Source organism: Dermacentor variabilis, chromosome 3 (genome assembly GCF_050947875.1).
Source record: "Dermacentor variabilis isolate Ectoservices chromosome 3, ASM5094787v1, whole genome shotgun sequence".
NCBI classification, from domain to species: Eukaryota; Metazoa; Arthropoda; class Arachnida; order Ixodida; family Ixodidae; genus Dermacentor; species Dermacentor variabilis.
In genome coordinates, this window is record NC_134570.1 from 213724573 (window position 1) to 213744759 (window position 20187).

At 44.2% G+C, this 20187-nt stretch overlaps 1 protein-coding gene across 1 annotated transcript in view; it reads left to right on the top strand.

The window, feature by feature from the left end:
* The window catches only part of LOC142575015 (endothelin-converting enzyme 2-like), a 211005-nt gene that overhangs the window by 66294 nt on the left and 124524 nt on the right, over positions 1-20187 (top strand). Inside the window, exon 3 of the mRNA XM_075683991.1 lies at positions 10237-10311. Within this exon, the coding sequence (XP_075540106.1) occupies positions 10237-10311 (75 nt within the window). The remainder of the gene's footprint in view (positions 1-10236; positions 10312-20187) is intronic.

Genomic DNA, 20187 nt, shown 5'->3' on the forward strand with positions numbered 1-20187 from the left:
GCGCACGCGGCGAGCATCCGCCCGCTAGGCGGCGAAGACTATCTCGGGCCGATTTTCTTTCGCCATAGAAAAAGGTTCGCAGCTCCACCCGAAAGGTGAACCAGCGAATGCGATAGCAAACTAGTAGGTAGTTGTACGAAGTAAGCAATTAGTACTTTTATCGGCCGTATTCGCTTACTGACCAAATTAACAATGATAGAATATGTAAGCATGACTCGGCGAGGACGTAAAAAGAAACAGACAGCGTTGTCTTTGCGTGTCTGCGTCTTTCTACGTCTTTGTTCAGTCGCGCTTACCCATTCTATCATGGATTCAAACCAACTTACCCGTCAACGTGTTTTAACGAAGTTAACCAGCACGGTGTCACGCGCGCACAGGTAAATATGAAAACATGTCACTGTGAAAATTTTGGAGTTAGAAATCCTGGCAGCAGCCGCGAGCCAATTGACTCCGTGCACCCGTCGCTTCAACGCGAACGAAACGTCGAAAGCATAGCGCATACGAAGCTACCGGCAGTACGCGCACTCTGCAAACATCGCAGCTCGCTTTGTAGGTGAGGCCCGCGCGGACGCCCACTTTGGCCACGTCGCAGGTCGCTTTCGAGACACACGAGCGCCGTCAACGCGTCGCTACGGCGTCCGCCAAAGGCGTCTGCTACGGCGTCCGCGATTCGCGTGACCAACGTTGTAGCAGAAGCCGCAATACATCTCCACTCTGTACGGAGCGGCGGGCGAGAAGGACATCTAGGCCCAACCACTGACACGCGTCGGCAAACTTCGGCACGCGCCGACAAGCGAACGCTTCGCTTCGCGTTCGTCGGAGGAAGAGGGCTCGCTCCTCGGCTGCGGCACACTGTTGCTGGACCATTTTGACTTCATCCGTCAAAGTCCGGCCTAAAACAGCCTGCTGTAAACTAAGCTTGAAACAATAAGTTAATGATGTGTATTATCTTTCAGATATGAAAAACGTGTTTGAATAATGACTGTACGCCTGCAGCAACAGTTTCTTTTTTATCTTTGAAGTAACAATAGTGCACAAAATATCGACATCAGCGCTCATGCTCGCACGTCGTCTGTCTACAAGATCGCTTTGCAAACACCTGCACAACGCTGACATATCATATCAAAAACTGTTATACCATTTCATTTTTTTTTTTTGTGGCTCATTGCACAGCCAACTATGTAAGAATTAGGCATGCAATCTATTATTGAAAAAATCTGTGCTGGAAATATTTCAACGATAGCGGCGAGCAAGGCGGGCAACGTATCATTGAAATAATCTGTGTCTGAAATATTCTCACGCAGTAGTGACGGTGAAAAATGATGCAGACTCAATCGCAACGATAGCTGCGAGCAATGTCGGCAATACTCGAAAATCTCATCTGCAGGTCAAGCGCGTCGGTTTGCATTACATCAGTTGTCGAAGATTCCAGCGTATTACTGGTGACCGAGCGCCTTCCAGAAACCACTCTTAGGCAAAGTTACACCCTTTGGCTTGCCCCTTCTGCCACACAACAATAATCGTTATCTGCCTTGATGCGTTTCCTTTCTTTAACGCTGCGAGCCCGGAACTTTCCAGTAACGAACGGCACGCGCGTTATCAGAAGGGGCACTCCAAAGGGTGTAAACTGTTCTATGCTGATAACGCGCGTGCAGTTCGTTACTGGAAAGTACCGGGCTCGCAGCGTTAAAGAAAGGAAACGCATCAAGGCAGGTAACGATTATTGTTGTGTGGCAGAAGGGGCAAGCCAAAGGGTGTAACTTTGCCTAAGAGTATACTACACAATTCGTGACGCGTATGCAATCAGATTGTACAAGGTTCGTCGACAACCAGACAACCGACCGCACCATTGATAACATTCGCGAATCATCCGATACATTCAGGCGCATCCTGCGCCGAGCGATAACGTTTAAAATTTTTTAGCCGGCGAAATACGATCATCGGATACAGATAAAGTATCCGTGTCAGTATAATTATGCTTGTTGGTGCATGAAAGAAACGTGAGAAAGTGGGTTGTGAGAAAATCGGCAAAAAAAAAATGAAACAGCTGTATCACTCACAAAGAAAAATTTAGAATAGCTAAATTTTACGGCGTAGCTTGTTTCATTCCGATTCTTGATTATGTCAAATCTTGCCCATGAAGCACCTCATTTATTATTCTAGGTTGTTTTGATGCATCAACACCGCATCAGGAGGCCTTCACATTGAGTGCATTACTGGAAAACGTTTTCACCATGTAAATGCCATGTTCTATTGTAACTGGTTTCCACATGTCCAGTTTGTCTTTCTGAACATTAATGAAATGACATACCATCAGATAGTACTAGCTTGAGAATTGGAAGGTTTTAATAGGGGTCTTTCGTGGCCCTTAGCAAACTTGAAACTATTGAAGCGCTTATTTGAATGCAGGGGCAGCTCATTTGCATAATACAAAAAATATATATTTCTAAACAGGTTATTTTCACAATTTATGCACTTTGTCACCACAAAAAAATATATCAGTTTATTGTTTTCAGCCTGCTATGGTGTTTTGACTGAGAAACATATATTCAATTTGTTCTGTGAGGCACGCACTAATTGCTGTGGCATATTTTATTGCACAATGCATATGATCAGGCACATAGCATATTATGACACTAAAGGTTACCAGAAAGTCAAGTTAAAGTGATAAAGCAATACTCTAGAACGTCTAAGGCGTCAATATAATCGCGAACAGAGCTTTAGTAACCGAGAAATTGAGGTAAATGCGTGACACGATTTGAGACCCCCCAGCGACATTCCGGTACTAGCCCGATGACGAAGGCACTCCTCATCATAATTTATGTCACTAGTACTCAACTACTCGTATTAAAAAGATCATTTCATTAGTATATAAGACGGAAGAAAATACTACTTGTCTACTTCTATTCGATTCTAAGAAAAAATAACAATGGGTGATCGAAAGGTTTCGTTTTCGCTCGACTCGGCGCGCTCGACTTTGCGCCGCGCGCGCTTTGGAGTTTCAGTTGTTTCTTTATCGCGTCGTGCTGCGGTGGTCCTGCTGGCTCGCGAAACTTGCATATGGAACAAGCAACGAGAATGCCTCGTCCACGTGATGTCGTGGGATGCGCGAACGGTCCGCAGAACTTGGCCAAGGGCAGTTGCAGCGGCGAATCCAACGTTACTTTGTGCCAACGAGTGAACCTCTTCGTTCGAAGTGGTTAAGTGCCGTACCTCTGCCACAGCGCGCTGGCAAAGAGCCGAAAAATCACGTAGTGTGCTCGCTGCACTTTCGTCCAGAGGATTACGAGTTCAACGCCGACTTATTGAAGTCGCGTGAAGTGCCTTTCAAAGCAGGCCGTCGTCGTAGTAGTAAGCAACGACGCCGGCAGCGCGAGCCCTCAACAGCAGGTCACGTTCATCAGTGCTTAAATCGCTGAACTGGAGCCCAGCATCGCGACCTAATGTGTCGTTGTCAGGGTCATCCATTGCAACGAGCGTCGAAGTTGGCGTCATAAAATAAAGAACCAGCTTATCGTCGTGCGCTTTCCCTTCCGCTAGCCACTGTAGTTCCGCTTTCGCGCTGCTGTCGGCTCTGTCTTGGCTCTTTCTGGCCGCGCGTTTGCGTTTTGTGCAGAAAAGCCGTAGCGCCGTCTGCGGGAGCCGTTTTACTCACCGATGGCGCAACGTCACTATGAGACCATGACGTCAATACTCCTCGATCGGAGAGCGGGTGATTTGAACTGCGCTAGAGGTACGCGGACGCTTCAGAACGCATTTTCTCTTAAAATAAGTCTCTTCTTCGCACGAAACAAGCGTTTCGAGGTTTCTGGGGTGGTATCTCAACAGTTTACATTGTCTTAATACTAACCTTTAGTGTCCCTTTAATTCATGCCTTTTTTTTTTAATGGCACAGAAGCTACAGCACTGAAATAATGTACTAGTACAGACTTAAAAAGCACGATTTTATACTACGATAATAACCAATCATTCAACTGTTTATTGTAGTGCCCAGGAACAGCTAGAGAGCCTACGCACTGGTGCACTGAACAAGCAATATGTGAGACAAAATGTACAGAAAACATGAATGTGGTAGATGTAAAAGTGCAAGATAGAGAAACAAATAGAGAAAAATTAAAACGAGGAAGAGTAAAAGGGAGTTAATCATACATGCTTATCTGCAGATACACAAAACACAGGAAATTAACTATGAAGTATGTCAATATAGGCACAGTTCTTATGTTTTTTGGAGTCGAGTCATATATAGCACAGTCTTGCAACAAGGCCACGCACAGAATTTGGAATGCTGCTTGGTATACTGTTGCGGCATGGACAAATTCATATGATCGAGAAGCTTTAGGAAATGTATAATGTTGTGGACCACCATATACAGGAACAAAAAGTGGGATTAATTGAGTCTTGAAGCTAGAGGTGCGAGTTGAGGTATATTTGAGAAGGCTCAACTGTGGTCGCCCGAATCACAAAAGTGGTGCTTGAAGATAGATATCAATTTATTTTGGATGCGTTAATGAGATCTGAATTAAATTTACACGTTGCACCCCCCTCCTACAGAGGCATACTATAGTAGTGGAAGGCACACAGCAGAATTTCAGAAACACAACAGGTGAGTGGAAATCATGCAATATACGGCATGCAATTCCAAGAGCGTGAAGGGTGCGTTGTGTAATTATCTATGTGAAGAGAAGCTTAGAATTTTGCCGAAGTACACACTAAGATCCTCCATTTCATTGACCCTGAGAAGTGGAGCATCCCGTAGGGTATACGAAAATTTCACATGGTATATTTTCCGCATATAACTTAATGCCATAGTATTAGAAACATTGAAGAGTACCTATTGTTTCTGTACCAGTTTGAGAGTGAAAAAATGTATTTTTAGAGGTCGATGCAGTGGTGAACACTGTTGACAGTCTCAAATAGTTTTAAGTCGTCGGCACAGAAAGCCATGCTGTTTATTTATTAAAATGCTCTTAGCACTAACAGAAAGCAAGGAATCCAATACCGTTTCAAACACCTTTGACGTACTGCAGAGGATAGATATAGGCCAGCAGTTAGTAACTGCACATCTAGCACCCTATTTGTGCACAGGCAATGTCCATGCTACCTTCCGAGTGCTAGAAAACGTACTAGACTTTAGGAAGCTATTGAAGGTGCTTGTGAGAACTGGGAACAAGTATGCTTCCATACGTCTTAACCCTTTCAGACGCCACTTTATCCCATTGATTGAAAACTTGCTTTCACCACATCTCTTGCATCTTCAGAATCGTAGAAAGTGTACAGCTGCAAAAAAGATTAATAATTTTTTATTGTTTAACAAGTTTTGTCAAGTTTACAAAATTTCGACTCCATGCGAAAACTCACTACAGGAACATCAAATATGAGAACATATACTATTTCGTGTTTTGAAAAGCTTAAAAAGCACTTATCCAGCCACTTGAAAATTAGGCACATTGTGAAAAACAGTGAAAGAAGTGAACCCGCTACATACAACATACTGACAGAGTAAAAACACCCAGCCACTCATTTTGCTAAAACATTCTGCACGTTATTCAAAATTGCAGCACAGTTCCAATAATAAGTGTTTCAAGATGTATGAAACACATTTTAAATGCCATTGCTTTCATCGGTGCTTTTGCTGTCGATGCACTCTGATGCTGTGCACAATTGTGTAGACAGTGTCTCGGAGGGTTAAGCTCTGCGGAAGAAATACCATCAGCACCACAAGAAAGGGAAGGTTTGAGGCACTTCATACGCTTCTTGAAAACTAGGTTTTCACTGACTGATAGCATACACACTGTGCCAGACTGAGGAGGAAGGTTACTTGAAGCATATTTCACACCACATAGCAAACAGAAAAGCTCTGCAAGGGCATCAGCAGTGTTCGAGACAACATGACCATTTTCATCAAGAAGACATACATCTTTGGCACTCTTCTTAGAAGAGTGTGAGCACACGAAGCTCCAGAAATATGTTTAATTATGTGTCCCGCTTGCTTCAACACAATGAATGTCGTCGTAGTGATAATAATAATAATAATAATAATAATAATAATAATAATAATAATAATAATAATAATAATAATAATAATAATAATAGTGGTAACATGGCACTCTAGACTAAATGAAAGGCTGATGCCTCTATGTTAGAGCGTCTGATGGCCAGTCATCTAGAGCAGGAATTTGCAGGATGCAGAAGACACCCCCTTCCCCTCCACGTGCACAACTCTCACACACGACACGGCACACACGCAAACAGTCGACGGGTGCACAGCACACAGAAGTGCCAATTCAGTCTGGTTGCAAGGAAGGGGAGTCCAAATGGCCCGGGGGAGAAAGTTCTGTATGCCAGATATAATCATGGAGTTGTAGTGTCGGGCCATACAGGCTCAGGCTGTGCTGACCACTTTTTCAGAAGTACTGAAGAAGAAAGATGAGTGCTGTCCAGAGAGCCATCAAGCACCCTGCAGAATAGACTAATGCAATGTTGCACTGTATTGCAGGGTGTGCCACTTGAGGGGTTTGAGGCAATCCTAGTAGGCTGGCATGAGCTTGTGACAACCGAAAAGACGGAAGTAGAGGGTGCGTGTTGTCTGGCTCTGAACAATCTTAAATTTGTTAGCGTTGCGAGTTTGGTACGGGGACTATACTGATGAGCAGTACTTAAGTCGTGACAGAATGATAGAAGTGTAGAGTGCTCGGAAAACCTCAGGTCATCAGGGAAGGGAGACACGGGACACAAACCCAAGAATAGGCCGATGCTTAGATACAGTGCTGGTGGCATATGCAGAAAAGTGGAGAGAAGGGCTGAATATTACACCCAGAATGGTAAGGGCCGAAACAGTCTTTATAGGGCTGCCCCTGAGAAAGTAGGTTGGACACACATCAGTTTAGTTGTGGCTAATACTCATGGCGACACTTCTTGCAGTGCCATTACAAAGTTTGTATTTGTAGGCCCAGTCATTCACCTTTACGAAATGTATTTATTTCAAGCACTTATACTGTGCATCGGCATAATGTTGCTGGGAAAATATTAACTTGTTAATCAAATACATTCTGCGCAGATGCATCAGTAACTTAGTTTTGAGTAGATGTTTATCCTGACTACAATTTATAGTATCACAGCAAGAAATATTTTAGTAGAAGCTGAAGGTATTTGAGCAGTTTAAGCATACCGACTCCGCAAAGCACTGATGACACCATTTCACCTTCCCCACAATGCGCTCACACCATCTACACCTCCATAAACAAAAAGTGAGACAAAAAATCAATTGCAGTTTCATTGACTCAGTACTTGCTGCTTCCGAAGCAGACATCGAAGCAATCTTGGTATACGCTGCTACATGCATAGGTCTTGCATGATGCAGGTCCTGCTATCACTGCACATGGTCCACTTGTTGCAAACAGATAATTTCTTCTTGCAGTGCTCAAGTATAAGGACACACTGACTCAAACATGACTGCGCTGTCACGTGTGCTTCAGTCCGTCAGTGTTCTTGAGTGCTGCATGAGCAATTTATCCCCAACTAGCCTAAAAGATGCATGCACTTGAAAGAAGGGAGTGAAGGAGTACAGTGAACTTGTACTAAACTGGATTCACGTGTCGAATAGAAGAGCGCACTGTCAGCTGGAACTGGCGGCGTGGCTGATGATGTACATACTTCCCATTGTTCGGCTACTAGTGTCTTTCGCTTTCGAAAGCTATCTTTGCCACTGGAAACAGTGCAGAGCTTGCCCTTTAAACTTCAGTCACCGGAAACCACACGAAACACGCTGCGGTTGACCACCCGAAGTTCCACACGATTCATTCACCACATCACATACCACACGAACTCAGAAGTGCTGGCCTCAGTGCGATCGTCTGCTGAAACAGCCAACCGAATCACGATTGCTGCAACGTCTGTGCTTGTTGTATGTTCATTTTGTTGTGCCCAAAATGAATGGAAACATAAAGGCGTGACAACGATGACATGTCGAGGATCAGGCCACGAAGTTAGAATAACGACGATGAAACCACGACAGCATCACAATAGTAGTGTGACAACAAATGTATGACGACTGTATGGCGACGACGGCATGAAGAGAGTCAGGTGACAAAACTGGAATGACGGCACTGCTACGACTATGATGGCACCACGAGTATGGGTACAACGCCGAGGTCGACGGCCACACCCTGGCCCGCCAACGTCATGGACTTGACCAAACCTCCATGGCTCCCGTTGCCAGTGCAATGGTGACGCTACGACCTTCTTGGCCCAGAGCCATGTCAATAATGCCAGCTCAGCGCTGCTTCTCTCCCGATCACAGCTCGGGTCACGCACCTTGAGGGCTCGTGCCGTTCGGACCGATCCGTGCACATGGCCCTGTTCCTTTCTTTCTGCGCCGCATGCCTCTTACATATGACCTGGGTCCCCTTTTCAGGAGTTATTTTTCCAAAAAACTGCCTTTTGTCGGTCTTCTTGGTGGCGAATTTGACACTCCCGTTGTGACTTGGGTGCTTTTAAAGTGAAAGCTTTACTGGCCGCAAACTTGCAATTTCGCAGTGGCCGTGCTCCGAGGAGGCACATGATGTCGCACCGCATTCCTCGTCATACCACTTCTCTACTCTTGTGTCCTGTCTGCACGCCTCACCTCTTTTTTGCATAATGAAATATATGCACCGTGCCCCGCATATTTTACCGAGGATACCATGGGAGAAAACTAAATCGCATGTATAACGCATAAAAATTGGTAGAAAGCGATTGTTCAGTAATTGTTTTCAGAGCACATAAGCAACCTACACAATTCAAATTTTCAGTACACGTCACCAAAAAGTGGCCTTCATTTTTTCAAAATACGTAATATCTGCTGTTTTTCTCTCCTGCCGGGAAACACGTACTAGTGTGGCTCTTATTTAGAAACAGCCTGAAAATGAAATTGTCAAAGTCAAAAGTGACGTCTGCCTTTAGAAAAAATTGAAGTCAGTGTCCCATTGGGATTGAAATTGCTCTGCACATTAGACCCAGGTCATTCGCAGGAACATATCTACGATAAGTTGTGATAACAATGACATTGGAAAGTTCTACCTGTAAGAGGTTGATTAGGTTTTTTATGACGATAAGATACTGAGACTGCAACACTGTGTAGGCTGTCTCTGAACAAAGATAAATAGTTCCAGCATTTGATAATCTAATGATTTCATGCCGTAAGGCGTGCAATTGTTAGGCGCGGCTGATTATATTTTATCCTTACCTCACCCTTGCCCGTAGGTTAAATGTAGCAAGCTTAGTCGAGTGCGGATATTGCAGTAAAAAAAACTGGGCGTAATGCAAGTTGCGCAAGCTGACATTTGTCACGGGGGGAACAGCCCAGCGCCAGGCGTTCTTCGCAATGTGAGCGTGTATGGTGAATCTCGCGCGTCGTCCACTACAGGACGTCCCGAGAAGGCACAAAAGACAATCATCGCTGCTGTCCAACCATGGGATGCGTAGTAAGGAAGAGCATTACTTATGTGGTGGCTCTGCCCTTCTCTTATCACTCCTATCTCTCTCTCTTTCTCTCTTTCTATTAAGGAAGAAAATTTCGCTTCAGCTATACTTTTGTTGGACTTTCCAGTATGCAGCCGAAAGCGGCCGCTTTCTAAAGTGGGAGGGAGCGGGGCAAATGAGGTACTTTGCCTCCCCCACACTTCGGCAGGGGGCGGGGGGGGGGGGGGTCAAGTGCCCCCCTTTCAAGTGTCATGTGCCCCCGGTGGTGCCTCATAATCAGATCATGGTTTTGGCACACAAAACCCCAGAATTTAATCTCTCTGAACCTGTACATCCGGGGCCAGCGTAATCACTATATATATATATGTATATATATATGTATATATATATGTATATATATATATGTATATATATATATGTATATATATATGTATATATATGTATATATATGTATATATATGTATATATATATATATATATATATATATATATAATGAACGGAATACTCGTGCATTTATCAGCAAGAAAAATAATATTGTTTTTATACGCCAAAGGCACAGGAGTAAATTGGGCAAATTTATATGATTTTATTAACCGTTTCATGAAAGGTTAACTTCACATACATTCCAACATGTCCGTTGGACCTGCGTAATTTTTAACGCCTTGCATAGTTCACTTTGATATTTACGCGACACACAACATGCACACGTTATGCCAGGATGTGATGGCTCTTTCTCGAGCAGTTGATGAGTGTGGCGCTATTTTGCCTCTTTGCAGCTGCACCCGTCAGGGTTCACGTTCCCTTCGTACGAGTACTACGCTGACGGCAAGCCCGACACCCTTGCCGGCAAGGTAAACCCTTTCCTTCTTGCTTTCTGTCACTGGCCATGCTCTCTGGGCCACACCTCATCTGTTCTGCATGCATGCGTGAAAGGGTCTGCAAAAGTCAAGTCCTATATACTAAAATCAGTCAGTGAATGTCAACTCTTTTTTTGCTGCGGAATTATTTTCCCCCGCGCTCTTTATGCAAAACTCCTGTAGTCAGGTTTGAACGACAGTGGCACAACAACGGCAAGATGACCACACTTTACCGGCATCTAAAGCAGTCGAGTTTTTTGCACGAACGGCTGCTCGATTGCGCGGGCCCGCCATGAACTGCCAAGTGCGAAAGTTGAGCTGCTCTTTGGGAGTATGGCGAGGAGGTGGGGCCGCAGTGATGATAAAAAACATTTGTATGTAAGGTTGGCTCAAAAGCCGGTTACATGAATCAAGAAAAAGGCTGGCGTATTCAGAGCCATCCTCAGCGTTAGAGCGCGCCCAGAGTCTGTCAACTACATGCCCCAGTGCTAAGCGCGGTGCCGCAACTCCGCTCCGTGTTGCCCCACTCAGCCACTGCTGAGAGGCGGGCCACTTTCGTGTTTGGGCTGTGCGTTTAGCCATATCCTCATATACAGTGCTACGCATGTCTTCGACTACTTTTGTAGGTCGACACGATGATCATTTATTGGCATCACCTTTGAAACGGAGCTAGCCTGCTCGAGCTAATCAGGTATGTTATGCATGCTTTTCATTCTAGCATTTTTGTATAGATCTCAATACTTTTTTCTCTTTCTCAAGATTTCCCCATGTGCCTTGTACCACTACCTGTGCCTGTAAGGGATCCGATCGTATCAATCTCTTCCCTATTCTTTTTCTACCAATACTTTAAACGTCTCCTGCTTATATCGACTGCTGATCGGTTGATGCATCCGTCCACTTTTAAGTTCAAGCTCTTCTGGAAGTTGTACATTACATACTGGTCTCGCTGGCCCAATCCCTTCGCATTCAATTAGGATGTGCTGAGTGGTGTCCGGATCTTTGCTGAAGCATACACAGGTCTCATCTAGTTCCGAATATTTGCTCCGGTATGTTTTTGCCCTTAGACAACAAGCTTGAGCCTCAAATAGCCAAGGCGCTGCGCTTTGTGCTATCATACAAATTTTCCCTTCTAATATCTTTCTTCCCGTTCTTGTAAATATTCATAGAGGTTGTTTCCATTCTCTCCATCCAATTCGCTATCTTCGTTTCTGTTACTTTTATTTTTATGACTCACATGGTTGCCAACTTTGTCGACCTCCATGTCCACGCTTTTCAGATACAGATAGGTTGGGCTGCCCATCCGTGTTCCCGAGCATTTCTTCAAAACCAGTCATGGCACGTCCGCGAATGAACCGAAAAACTCGCTCGTTGGCGCATCGGCGCTTGTGCCGCCACTGCTCACGCGTTCCTTCCACAGTTAGCTCCGTTGCCACCCATAGCTTATTCATTGGCAAGAGGAAACTAGCGTCATCACAATCATCTCCAATGACTCGAGCGTCGTCTTCCACAGACGTTGTCGCTCATCGTTACAGCGTAGAATTGCATTTCTTTTGTCGACCACCAAACGCGACTTGAATTTTATGATCGACCACTTCGGATGGCTGCTCGATCCGGCCGATGACGATCAAACTCCAGTCCTCGTCGTTGGCAATTTCTATGTGCACGTGTTGCGACCAGATGGCAATTGGCTGCCCTCGTTTATGCTCGAACGGTTCAGGCTACAGTGCTGCACTGATCCCAAGGTGCCAGCAGCCACGAAACGCTTGCACGAAGCTATAGTAACTTGCGTGAAATAATAAGCACCACCAAAATATTTATGTATCTCTGTGTTGTACATTTAGATATACCATCTTCATCCATTTTCACATAATGGAATGGCTGTCCAATTTTTTTTTTTTTTTCTCTTCGCTTCTCTGACTTCAAAAGAGGCCCAACTCGTGTCACCCCAGCTGCACTGCCTCATTTGGGGTTTTACCACGGTCTTATTTTACGGCATATATTTCAATCGACGTATTGTAGCCGGCGAGTTCGCAAGGCATCCATATCGAACAAATTCTCAGAACACCACCAGTTTCGAGATATTAATTTTCAATGTGTCCGACGAAATGGACTGGCATTCCAGTTACTTTCAGTGCTTCAGTGAGTATAAAAAAGCCGTTTTCTTACAAAAGTAAGTGGAACAACAGTGCATTCTTACTGCAACTTTGACAGCACATATCTCGAAACCAGTGCCATCCTCAGAATTCGTTTCAAATAAATATGCCTTGCAAACTCACTAGCTACAGTTTGTAGATTGAAATATGTGCCGTGAAGTTATTAATGAAAAAATTCTCAGTTCCGCGCAAAAGGTGATGCACCTATTGCGATAGCAAATTAGTAGATAGCTGTACGAAGTAAGGATAGTACTTTTATCGGCCGTATAAACTTGGAAACATTCGCTTACTAACTAAATTAACAATGATAGAATATGATAGAATATTACAATTCTATTAACTAAAAATTTCTTTAAAATACCAAAGCCGTTAATTCAGTTATACTAACAAAACTTTTTCAGCAGTCACTGGATACATCTACTCAAACTAGCTAATGGAAAATCGGGAAGGTGATCCCACTGCATAAATTAGGTAACAAAAATATAAGAGCTAATTATTGCCCCATCTCACTCTCAAGCACTTGCTGTAAATTGCTCGAACGTATAATTTTCAAACATCTTGTTAAATTCCTGGAATCTAATGCATTCTTCACACCAGCTCAGCATGGGTTTAGAAAAACATTTTCATGTGAAACTCGGCTTAAAATCTTTACGCAAAAATTGCATCGTATTCTCGATCGTTCATCATTTCCAGATTGCATTTTTTTAGACTTCGCTAAACCATTTGATAAGATCTGCCATAAACTTCTACTTTATAAACTAAGTGAGCTGAACCTTGACACTAACATCCTGGAGTGGATTGAATGCTTCCTATCTAATCGCTCTCAATTTGTAACTGCAAACGGCCATAACTCCCCTCTTCGAAGCGTAACTGCCGGTGTACCTCAAGCTTCAGTACTCTGTCCTCTTTTGTTTCTCATTTATATTAACGACCTCCAGTCATCACTATCATCTAACATTCACTTATTTGCTGATGATTGAGTTATCTATCGTGAAATAACTAATGCAGAGGATGCTAACCATCTTCAGTCTGATCTAATTAGTGTAGCTAACTGGTGCAAACATTGGCTAATGGAACTAAACATTGAAAAATTTAAAGTGATTCATGTATCCCGATTAACTAATGGCATGCATACATATTACCTAAATAATGTTCCCTTGGAATTAGCTCTCTTGTAAACACCTAGGTGGGCATATCTCTGTTAATTTATCTTGGAATGATCATAGCGACTACGTAATCCGCAATGCTAGCCGCATGCTTGGCTACCTACGCCGCAACTTTTCAATTGCCCCTTCATCCCTAAAAATGCTTCTTTATACTATCCTTATGCGTGTGAAACTTGAATATGCATGCGCTGTTTGGGATCCTGCCATTGACGAACTAATTAATTCATTAGAACTCATGAAAAATAATTCAGTTCGTTTCATCTTAACTAATTACAACAGAACTGCAAGTATGTCAGCCGTGAAAACCAACCTTGCACTTACCCCGCTTTCTCCTCGACGTAAAATCGTACGTTTAGTCTTTTCATAAATTATAGCATCATTCAACACTCCGCAATGATTTTCCATAATACGTATCGCCTCGAATTGACCACCGTTATAAAGTTGGTCTTGATTCATGTGACACTAAAACTTTTTTGAAGTCATTTTTCCTGCTGTCATTTATGGAATGAAACGATGTTCCTGGTGAAGTCGTATCCATTTATGATAACCAATGATATGGAGCAGTTCTAGCTAACATTGTCTAATTGAAGCAGTTTTTTTTTGTTGTTGTTCTTTACTGTGTGGTTGTAACCGGAGTACTTTTGTACGGACCGCTTTGCTATGTTAATTTGCTACCAGTTTATCATGACATTGTTTGTTAACCCTAGCTAAAACTGTATAATCAGAAGCCTTTGTACTTAAATGTCCGAACTGCTTATATTTGTTTCTTTTCCCATTTGCTGTAACCCACTCCCCTGTTTAATGTCTTTGGGCCTCAGGGTAATAACAAATAAAATAGAAAATAATATAAATTCAGATGAAAAGCACACAAAGAGGACATTAGACTTGATACAAGCGAAAAAGTTTGTAGATTGTGAATGCAATGTGATCTACATACAAGATCCCAGTTTCATGTGGCAAGGCCTACGTGAGCCAAGCAGGACATTGTCTCAGCGATAGGTTTAGAGAGCACCGATACATGTGCCAGCAGGTAGCCACGTCTCGCAATCTTGCCATGCACTACAGAATGTGCAAATGCACACCAAACTTCCAGAAGACAACAGTCGTCTCTAATGAAAAAGAAAAATTGACAAAAGAAATTTGAGAGGCTACGGAGGTAGAAGAAAAAGACAAATTTGTGGACGTGTCTTCAGTCATGCTCACTGATCCCGAAATCACATATGCACGTGAGGCATGCATACTTGGGAAATCTTAACAAATACCAAGCAAGTAATGTGAGGGTGTGACCAGACAGGATTCGTTAATTTCCTCCCTCACTTTGTTCAAGCAGCAGCAATGCATTGTTGTGTTCATTTATATACGTGATCTGGATGTGATAATAAACCAGTTGGTAGTTTGCACTTCCCTCTCTGTTTGTGTCTTTGTTCCCAGTCAGCGTCCGTTTTGTTCCCGTTAGTGTGTGCTGTACATATCGCAATGACAATGAACGTATGCCAACTAGCCCAATTCATCGCTTTGTTAAACTTTTGTAAAGAAACTTTGAGCCCAAATGTAAGCACAAGAGTGGACATTACAGCATAGTACATGGACATGTTTTATGTGCTTGTGATGCCAGGTGACTTTCTTTAAGAATTTTTCACTGACAAATTTCCCTAGCTGCGTATGCCTCTCCAAGGCCCCAAAAAGCAGTAAGCAACTCATTGAAAGGACATTTTCTGTGCAATTGAAGAAAAGCGCAGCATCTCTTCCAATTTGCTGAGAACATACAGGTGACTAACAGCCTTCACAAGCGTCATCAACCGTTGTTCCCGACAGCAACTCTACAAACTGCAGTGATTTAAAAGCTGAGATGTTGGTATAGAATGAGGTTGCTCAGGCTCACCTGTTGGAGATTCTTCTTGTTTTCAAGTTTGCTGAGCGACCTTCCTTTTTTGTTTCCTCCCTCGTCATCGTCATTTCATCAGCTGAATTCAGCAGTGTGAAAAGCATTGTCCTTTCAGAGCTGAAGCTTGTGAAAAAGCTTTCAATTGGTAGCTGAAGATGTTTTGCAGCAAAGCTGTATACCTCTACCGTCCAAGGAAATTTTCATGCCGTTGTGGTAAGCAAAAAACTCCCCATACGTGGGCCGATCCTGGAGATAGTGCAGTGCCGGGCTGACCCGCGGCAGAGGTGAAGCAGACATTAAAAACTCCCCATACATGGGATGATCCCGGAGATAGTGCAATGCCGGGCTGACCAGCAGGGAAAGTGCAGTTCGTCATTAAGGGGCCCACATACACAGTTTCGCTGGTCATTCTTCTTCACAGAGTGGAAGGGCACTGAGATTTTTTAACTTTTTTTTTTACTAGAGCATTGTACATATGGATGAAGAAACTCACGCAATTACAGTGTTTACGGGAAAGCAAGGAATAATACATACTCATAAAATGCATAATTTTATTGTTACGTATGTTCATCATATTGTTAAAAGGCTTTTTTTTTTAATGTGAAGAATTTCTGTACTTAGTCAAAGCCAAGGTCAAACGCGAGGCTGTCCAAGGAGTCGCCGATGCACACGGAGTCGCCATGTGCCTGCTCGCACACTGCTACTGGCTTGGCACCTTTTGCTCTCACCGATACAAACGTGCGCACCATAAATAGGCAAGGCTCAGATGCGCTAGCTGTGCTTTTCTACGTGTAGGCCTCTACTTGGAGATACAAAATGGTTGAAAGTATCAAGCAAGAGAGGAGAAAGACTACAGAGGTATGTGATGCGTATCGAAGAGGCACAACAGGAGGCAAAGCGACTGGCCGTCGATATATGCGCTACCAAGGAGCTTGAGCAACAAGAGAAGTGCCGTGCGGCTAAAAAACAGCGGCACGCCAAGCGAGCAACCGTCGAACAGCCCACCAAGACCAAGCGGCACCGTTTGGAGGACCAACACTTGCAGGACACAGACGCATACTTTCAACAGCACTTTGTTGAAGACAAATTTGGGGCAGCGCGTAGCATCCGTGGCCACCTCTGGTTCTCGTCATGCGTCATCAGGGTGTTGTGGCCCATGCATGTGGCCATCCTCAAGCGAGCGCTTCCCTGATAAGACGTTAGTTTGCTCGGTCTTTGGGCCACATGCAGGGCAGAGAAATGCTTTGCATTTAATCAGGTACTCATCAACAGTGGTTTCTGCCGTAATATTTTTCTGCACATTGTGAAACTTTCTAGATCTGTTTTTCACATGCCGGGTGAATCTGTATAGACAGTCACCATAAAAGCCCTTGCTCTAGCATATGTTCTTTTAAAACAATCGTCTGAATTGCCAGCTGGAAGCACAGTTGTGGTGGTTTTATGTCATCACATCAAGGCTTATTTTCCTAGAACATGCATGAGTAACCTTGATTCAAAAGGTCGTATCACGATACTGTCTAGCGAAAATGAAAACACACGTTAGCTCAGCTAGGGAAAGGCATTCAAGCAGTCACTTACAGCCAGAGAAAACGGATGCCTCTTACAACATTGCCACATCAATGTTCCCAGCTCGGAGGTGCTCAAATCCACAGCATAGAGCATAGGTGTGATGCCTGCGCAATATTAAAATTCCCCTAGTGACCCTAATTCCACACCTTTGAATTAATTGAAAACTTTGAAAAATTGTTATATTGAATACAAAAACTATGAAAGGTCGGTGGATTTGGCAGTTCCAATCTTTGTAAATAGATGCCGCCATACAAACATTCGCACGGAGTGCTTTCCGCTTGTCTTCACGCAGCGTCACAAAGTCAAACGAGTGACGCCGTCCCCATCTGTGTGCTACATTGATTTATGTTAAAATGCGTGGGACAGTTGAATGGGCTCGCCTAGGTATTTGGCTAGTTTAAATTACTGATTCTAGCTTCATTTCGCACTTGTTATCAGGGTCTAACCTAATTTGCTACCAACTGCTAAATTTGGTCACTGCTTCACCATGGGGAATATGTTATGATGCCCATTGATGTGCACCCATATCAGTTGCGAACACGCCTTGTTCAGCACAAACAGTCCACAACCAGCTTTTTTAAAAGAAGAATGCATTTTACAAGTTAGTTTGCTTGTGCACTCTCTCCTAAAAATATATACGCCAATCCAGAGGGACCATAATGAATGGCCCCCACTTTCTGTACCATCTGTAGCAGAAAGCATGCAACATTGGCGAGTATTCGCTCTTGTTTGGGGGCCTGTTCACACACCTCTCACATTCTTAACTGTGGTTACACTAAGGCACTGGAACTCTTACAGTGACTGTGCTTGACACATTACAAGCTTGGAAAGCCACAGGGTGCCATAAACCAACAGTTTAAGTGTTAACATTCTAAATGTTAAGACATATTGCCACATCCTATATGGTCGCCGCGGGTATGTGCCAGGCGATGCGTTAAAATTCCGCAATAGACCATCAGTAGTAGGCACAAAGGTCCAGAAAACGTCGCACGGCCTTTTTATCTGATGGCATTGGGAAATTAGCAACGGAAGACATTTTATCAGGGTCAGGTTGGACACCTTCACAACTAACAACGTGACCGAGAAATCGAAGTTTTTCAAAACCAAAATGGCACTTTCCAGGTTTCAAAGTTAGACCAGCAGAGCGTATTGCTTCAAAGACCATCGTTAGTCTCCATAAGTGTTCCTCGAACGTGACGGAGAAAACAATCACATCGTCGAGGTACACCAGGCAGGTTTGCCATTTGAGGCCTGAGAGTACTGCGTCCATTAGTCGTTGAAACGTTGCTGGCGCAGAACACAAACTGAAGGGAAGCACCTGAAATTCATAATGTCCGTCGGGTGTTTAAAAAGCGGTCTTCTCACGGTCTCTCTCATCAATTTCTATTTACCAGTAGCCGCTTTTCAAGTTCATCGATGAAAAGTAACGTGCATTTCGTGGACTGTCCAGTGAATATGCAATACGCAGTAGCAGATAAACGTCTTTCTTTGTGATCTGTTTGAGTTTTCAGTTGTTGACACAGAAGCACAGGCTACCGTCCTTCTTTTTCACCAATACGACAGGCGATGCCCAAGGACATTTAGATGGCCGAATAACCCCGTCCTCAAACATCATCTTCACTTGTGTTTGTGTTGCCTCGCACTCTTTTGGTGCTACACGATAAGGATTCTGCCAAATTGGTCTGGCGTCAGCTTCGGCGACAATACGGTGCTTAGTGAGCGACATCTGGCTGACTCGTGACGTGGACGAGAAGCAGCTCTTAAACTCATCGATGAGCTCAAGAAGGCTGTTGCGTTCGATGGGCGATAAGGTGGGACTGATATCAACCACAGGGGCAGGCATAGCCACGGTGGATGTCGCGTGCTCCACTGAGAGGCAGTCCTGTATTGAGGTGAATTCATCGAAGTAAGCAACAGCCGTGCCTTTAACACTGTGTCGACGTTCCCTGGTAAAATTCATCAGCAGGAGTTCAGCATGTCCATCATGTATGTTAATTACGGCCCTGGCTGTGGAAACCCCTTGACTCAGTACCAGTGCGTCGATGTGTTCAGCGATGCCAGTCCCGGTGTTCAAGTTGTCGCAGATTACCGGTACGAGGGAACAGCTTCGCAGCAGAAGCGTGACGGCAACAGCGGTGATACGTAAGCAAGGTCGCTGGTGTTCCACAGGGTCAACGTCACCTGAGCTCGTAGAAAATGTAACAACGAGGTCACAAACATTAATCACTGCACCCATACTCTCCCAAGAACTTCCTCCTGAACGATATCTGCAACAGAAGCCACCGCTGGTGCCATGGGACTCTGGTGCCATAGGAATAAGACTCTGGCAGACATGATGAGTAAGTACATTGACGTCGACCACAAGAACTGGGACGAGATTTTACCATATGTTACATTTGCATATAACACGGCTCGTCAAGAGACAACACGCGTGACACCTTTCAACCTCGTTTATGGACGTGAAGTGACAGCAATGTTGGACGCAATGCTGCCACACGAGTGCGGTGATGACGAGACTGGTGCTGAGGAGCTTACGCAACGCGTAGAGGAAGCCAGGCAGCTTGCGCGTTTGCAAATCCAAGAACAGGAATACAATGCCAGACACTACAATCTTAGGCACAGACCCGTCACATACAACGTTGGTGACCAGGTGTGGGTCTAGACTCCTATTCGTCGATTGGGGATGTCTGAGAAGCTCCAGCGAAGATCCTCGGGCTGTTTGCAGTTCTGCGCCGCATCAGTGATGTGAATTATTAAGTTGTCCCCGACAGTCATAACTGCGCCAAACGCAGCAGCATCTGCCTGAGGTTGTGCATGTGCTTCGTATGAAGCCATACTTTTCCTCATGACCTCAACTTTGCACGTCTGTGCACTGCCTTTGGAGGTTGGTGTATAGGGACGATGCCTTCTTTTTTTTTTTTTTTTCCAAGGAGGGGCAAATGCCACATCCTATATGGTCGCCGCGGGTATGTGCCAGGCGATGAAAACGACGCTGATGTAGCGCACGGGTAGAAAAACAGAGACGACAACGACGTCGTGTTGACTGCTCTAATAAAGTGCCTTTATACGTCCTCTACACCGGCTTTCCCGTCTCTTA